Below are 6000 nucleotides of genomic sequence, written 5' to 3'. Positions count from 1 at the left end.
GGTGGCAAAGGCGCCGTGCGGGCAGGCTTGCGTTTGTCTCCGTGTCTTGTTGCGCTGCGTTATCTGGACCGTGCTCTACCGAATGGTGCTGTGGCCAGGTGGGACAGTAGGAACTAAAGTTCGTGAAATGAACGCGCATGCAACGCTGTACGCAATGTACCGCACCACGGCAATGGCAACGGACGAAGGAATATCCGCGGGAAATTTTGCCCTCTTCGGTGGAATCATGCTAACGTGTTATCGCAGACTGAAACCGATGCGTTTCAGAATCTGTACAATGAACGTCTTGCAGGTCAGTGATTCCTGCTATTGACGGAGCATATGGTGCATTTGCTGCACGTAGAACGTACGTTATGAATGCATAGTTTGTTTTCGCTAACAACTTGCTTTTGTGCATATTAAAACACATGTTGCTTAAGTGTTGCTTGTTCCTCGCAGTACTCGCGACAGCACGAAGCCTTTTAAGCAGAGCGCGTTCGAGGTTCATACACACCTGCACAGGTGTACCTCAATACACGTGCTGATAGAGCGTTACCCAGAATATGTGCATTTTGCTGCCCTCAGCACCGTGCGCCGGCCAGCCGACGCTTCATCCTGGAAGACGGGAAACAAGCGGCTGCTTTTGCTTAAGGAACGAATCCTCCCTACCGCCGGCGTATCTTATCTGTGCGCGAGAAGCGCAGGAAAGTGAAGGTTAGCGGATGCGCTGCAGTGAGCAAGGCTCCACAGAACGTATGTACGCCCGCGAACACATCAAACGGCTGATCCATGGTCGCACGTAGGCCGGTTCTACGCGCGTACTGTGTTCTGCACCGTGCGGCGGCTATCGCAAAACTTTGGTTCCATGAAGCTTCACTTAATTTGGCAAGAAGGCACAGCAAGCCGCAGTCAATGAATCTAAACGCGGAGTCAGAAATGACATTCCGCCTCCTCGCCGGCGCGCTGTCTTAGTGATGCGCGGCCACCCGAAGTTTGTTCAATAAAGCACGACGATTCCTCAAGCGAGAATGTGTTTGTGTTCATAAACTTCAAATGGATCGCAAATGGGTCGGTGTGTCGTACGTGTCTCAAGTGCGTTCTTGCAATGCAGTGAGAATGCGTACATTTTTTTTTTCGTATCGCCAGACGTCTAGCTCGCAAGACCGTCTGAGAGCCCCAGGTAACACAAGCAGAGAAAAGGAAGTAGAAGGCAGCGATAAAGGTGACCTTTAAAAAAAAAAAAAAACACGCAAGAACTGGGCTGCGGCCGTTTGATGAGAACAGTTCAGTTGGCTGGCCTTATAATTATGGCATGTTTATTTTCATAAAAGCCGGTAAAAGCAGCCGATTCGACCTCACGGCCCAATTTGCGAAGTTCATTATTAACTTCTTTCAACATGATTTCGGCAACGCTAATGCAATGAGAAATCACGATTGTTTAGTATTGTTGCGGAGCGCGCACGTAGAGCAGCCCGGTTGCGCGCAGTGCGGCGTGGTTTCGCGAGAAAGGTAAACAAGAGATAAGCGGAGCAACGCCATGAGCAACGCCAATTCCGGCTTCACTTATGCTATCTTCAACTGGTCATTTCTGAGCGCTATGGAGCGCTCTCGCGAGCGGCGTTATCTTCGGCTGGTTGAAAGAGGGTGCACGCCATGCATGCGGGTGGTTCATCCCGAGTGCTCTCCTCAATCTTCGAGCGCTCTGAAGCGCTCCGAGCCCGGTCGTCGGAGCAGTCGTCGCGATTGAAACTAGAGTTACTGTATGTGCTTACCTACGGTAGCATATACAGTAACTCTAATTGAAACATCATCACAGCGCCACGTCGCTGCTGTTGGCGACGGCCCACCGTAACCTAGGCAACCTATGCCACTGCATGCTGGCGTCTCGACGAACGCTCGCACGGAACATCAACGTTGGCAGTAGTCACGTGGTTTCGCATCTGCCATTTCCTCCTCCGAGAGCGAGTTGCGCGTGCAGCTTGCGCGCTTGTCCTCTACATCTGAGCTCGGGGAACGCCAGGGGGATGGGGGATAGACGCGACAAGTCGAAGATACCATTAGCTTCTCGTTAGCTCATTCTCATTCTCATTCGTTAGTTCATTAGCTTCATTAGCCTCTCCTGAGTTTCCTTCCTCCATGCTGTTATTCGTGTAGAGCTACGAATTTGTAGCTCGATTTTTTTTCAAACTTACGAATTTTTAAAAATTCATTAAAACATTTAAACCCTAAATCGAAATTCCGCTTTCAACTATCACTAAAATTTAACTCTCTCTCAAATGCAACAGACTTCATTCAAATTGGTCCAGGCGGTTATCACAGAAAAACATTTCTGCGTTTTATGTGCATTTCAATAGGCGGCATCAGAGTTGAGCTAGTTGAGCTTCCTCTGAAATATGGAGGAATGTGGTACATGTGGCGACATCTGGTGCTGCTATTTGCTCTCACGTTGCAATGGCGACTTTAACGGAATCGCGAACGGAATGAATATTTCCAACTGTATGGTTACATTGTCAAGAACCACTGGTAATGATGTTGATGTGCGCGTTTTGCGAAAGCGTCAGAGGCATTCGTTTTCATCTGGTTGAGTGCGTTTCGCCGGCGCTCAAAGTTGACTGAACTGCTGCGGTCTTCACACCAAACATGTTGTGCGCGTAAACATGCTATTGCCAGGCTTCATTGGAATAACCGTGCTTTTATTAGCATCGCAGGTTCGTATGCACGTTTTACATTGACCCAAAACAATTCGCTACGCCGTGCCGCAGGGATGTTTCAGTGCTGTCTGCGTCTTATGTTTCTTCCTGTGTAGTAACAAGAAATGTATATTGGGTCCTTTGAGCAATGAATGGTTCAGCGCGGATAGCGAAACTTGAGGTTTTAGTAAGGCGTGGTGTGGTGCAACAGGGAGCATTATTTTCCATTTTCCGACAAACCGGCAAATTGGCGATAAATTATCACAGAGCGAGCGCGAGTGCAACCAAGTACGCGCGTGCATGTAGAACGTCCGCCGATGCTGGCCACACTGGTCCGCTATTCACCTTTTGTGTTTGACCGACAGGTGCCGCTGCTGTGGGAGCCGGCGCTGGAAATGCTTTCACACGTGGGAACGGTCTTTACAACCGGATTACTGCGAGGTGCCACAACCAGGTTGGGGTGCATTTCACGAACCATGGCTTTTTCAACTGTCGAGAGAGGTTCTCCCAACACCTTGGCTTACAGGCTGTATTTTCGTAAGTTATTAGTCGCATGCAGTTACATCGTTTTATCCTTGGTGGGTATTTTGCCTGATTTGATAACGCTAGCGTCTGGCATGGCCATGGACGATTACTTCACTGTGGAACGGGGAAGTCCAAACTCCGCGAACTACAGCATGTATTTCCGTAAGTTTGACGAATGCATGTGGGCACTGTCCGTCTACGCTCGTGATGTCTAATGCTTGATTCCTGCGGTTGTAGATGCTGGAGGTGTTTGTGGAGCTGCTTCGGCCTGGTTTCTTGTCCTGCATGTTTGCGGCTGATCCAGAGTTGTACGGTTTTAAAAAAAGGTTGAAAGGGTTGCCTGTCTGTGTATATATATATATATATATATATATATATATATATATATATATATATATATATATATATTATACGCGTGGTCGCTTGCCAATAGTAGCTAGCGGACGACACCAACGCGGCGTTTACAGTCATCGTGAATTGTAAACTGGGTTAGCAGCTAGCAACGATATCGCGATTTGGTTTAAAACAAATCGCAATATGGCATTTTTTGTCTGCCGTGTCCAGAAGCTGTGTCTTCAGCTAGTTTGCCTGGTAGCGTTCTTGATATCTTAGCTCGTTTAGTTCTCACGTCCTTCGCATTTTGTGGTGTGTTCTTGTTTTATAGACCTGTTCTAGCATTGCGTTTTCTTTCTTTTAATTATTCTCTATAGAGTTCCGGGACGCACTACGCTGTGCAAGCACCTGAATTGTGTAGCGCCTTATCTCACCTTGCTGTTATGTCGTGTTATCTGACGCGCGTTGTTTCGTACGAGCCAACGGGACAGTCATTGTGTCTTGTAAAAGTGGCATGACGTAAAGAGGCACGACGCGATACGCGATGTTACATAGATGCTACATAGCACATTCGAACTTTAGCGTACAACCAAAATAAATAACTCAGTTCTATTCGTGGGCTAACGCCGTTCCGTGTTGAATCAATGGTGCAGGGTCGAAAGATGTATTTCGGGACCTGTAGCATAGCAACCCCTTTGGGTTATGGGTAGCGATATAATTCACAGGAACTTGCGTTGGCGTGTATACATCACCTGACATACAAATGTCATGCGAGCACGACAACCGTAACTTTCATCTTCAGGGAGTGTTGATCAATTTAAAAACAGCTGTAAAAAAAAGTTCGAGTACATCTGCTTATTTCGTTGTACCATGTTGCAGTTAGAAAATACAAACTTTTCATTAATATTTTTTTTTAGGTTCACCGATTTCTGCCCAACATAAAATGTACATTATGTTTTATACAGCTGGCAGATCACACAGCTCAGCTCAGCTTCATTTCACTGAGCCAACATTTTTCTGTTTTGCTGTGTTTGTACGTTCTGTCGGCTTTTGCTGTTCCCTCAGAACAAACAGCTGCTGTCTGCTGCATATTTCCTCGATGTACAGGTGCTGTCTTATCTGTATGTCCTTTGTCCCTCCATTAAAGGCAATGAAGTTGGCATCCTCTCTTCTGATTCAGCATCCGGTGTCTGGTTGTGGTCATATAAAGTATAATCAAAGAGCACAGATGAAATATGGAGTAAAACAGTAAATCTGTGCAGCAAGTTTATAAAGGAAGCATCACAGTGCAGAAACTATTGTTCACATTCCTGTAGAAAATTTTGTATGCTCATGCCAGACAGAGGACACGACCCTTAAAGCAACTGTTGTTGAACAAGAACTCTGAAGCACTACATAGAAGTAAGCATCATCTTTAGAGAGGAACATATCTCTGGCACATTTGGTGTACTGAAGATGTATTTGGGGGACTAAAGTTGACTTTATCTTTGAATATTACTTACTGCCCGCCATTGCCTGTTAGATGAATGGAATCATCTAACCAATGACCAAGTTTTAAAATCATCACTTTCGGCGTTTGTTTCAAGTATTGAGTAACAATTTATCTTGCTGTGCCACTGCTATGTTCAAGCTCTGTTAACCTGATTTGTATTGTTTTCGTTGCCTATGCTATAGTATTCTTTACATATGTATTGTTTCCCACCCTGCTAAAATCCCCAATGGGGATTGCAGTATTGATAAATAAATAATTTGCACATACCCCATATTGAATAATTAGTGAAAAGTGAAAAGGCTTCCTAACTAGTGGTCACAGCATTTTTGTTCCTTTTACTTGATACAGAATTGGAAATTATCTGCTATGATTGCACCTTGGCTGGTTTTCTCTGTACCAAAATATAAATAATGCTCAATTTGTGTGTGTAAATAGAATCACATTTAATTGCATTTGCACTACACTGTTGGCAATAATAAAGTTACATGGACAGAGTGAGACAGAAGCGATGGGGGACAAGCACTGCCTTCCAATTTAATTGTTAGAAATCGCACCAAACATATCCCCTTCATGTGCTGTGTGCACAATTGTGCACACGAAGGTATTGCATCAAAAGCACTGAATAAAATTGTAATATTTTAATTATGTCTCAAACTTCTTGAAGCACTCTTTATTAGGCCTGTGCTGCAAGGTTGAATGATAAGTGTAAAGTGTTTTAGTAGAGTGAACTGGAAGGTAGATGACTAGATGTTTGCCCGCACAGTGTCAGTTTGTCTTCATGTTGTGGGTTCTTTCATTGTTTTCACAATTTTTTATATCGGGCTCATATTTCAAGTGTCTAGATAGGTGCTTTCCAAATATATTAGAATTAGTTGAGATTCTAATATCTGACTTCCCTGTCAAAAGCATTAGCATGGAGTACACATTCTGTAAACCTGAGAAAACTCACTGAAGAATTGAAAATTCCACATTTGCTCTGCA

General features: G+C 44.9%; 1 protein-coding gene across 1 annotated transcript in view; it reads left to right on the top strand.

Moving 5' to 3' along the window:
* The first annotated feature begins 2432 nt into the window (after positions 1 to 2432).
* Nurf-38 (Inorganic pyrophosphatase Nurf-38) overlaps positions 2433 to 6000 on the top strand; it is a 95083-nt gene continuing 91515 nt past the window's right edge. Inside the window, exons 1-2 of the mRNA XM_075695221.1 lie at positions 2433 to 2687; positions 3035 to 3206. Coding sequence (XP_075551336.1) covers positions 2637 to 2687; positions 3035 to 3206 — 223 coding nt within the window. The 5' untranslated portion in view covers positions 2433 to 2636. The remainder of the gene's footprint in view (positions 2688 to 3034; positions 3207 to 6000) is intronic.

The sequence above is a fragment of the Dermacentor variabilis genome, chromosome 1 (genome assembly GCF_050947875.1).
Source record: "Dermacentor variabilis isolate Ectoservices chromosome 1, ASM5094787v1, whole genome shotgun sequence".
Taxonomy (NCBI): Eukaryota; Metazoa; Arthropoda; class Arachnida; order Ixodida; family Ixodidae; genus Dermacentor; species Dermacentor variabilis.
This window is presented reverse-complemented; position numbering and strand designations above follow the sequence as displayed.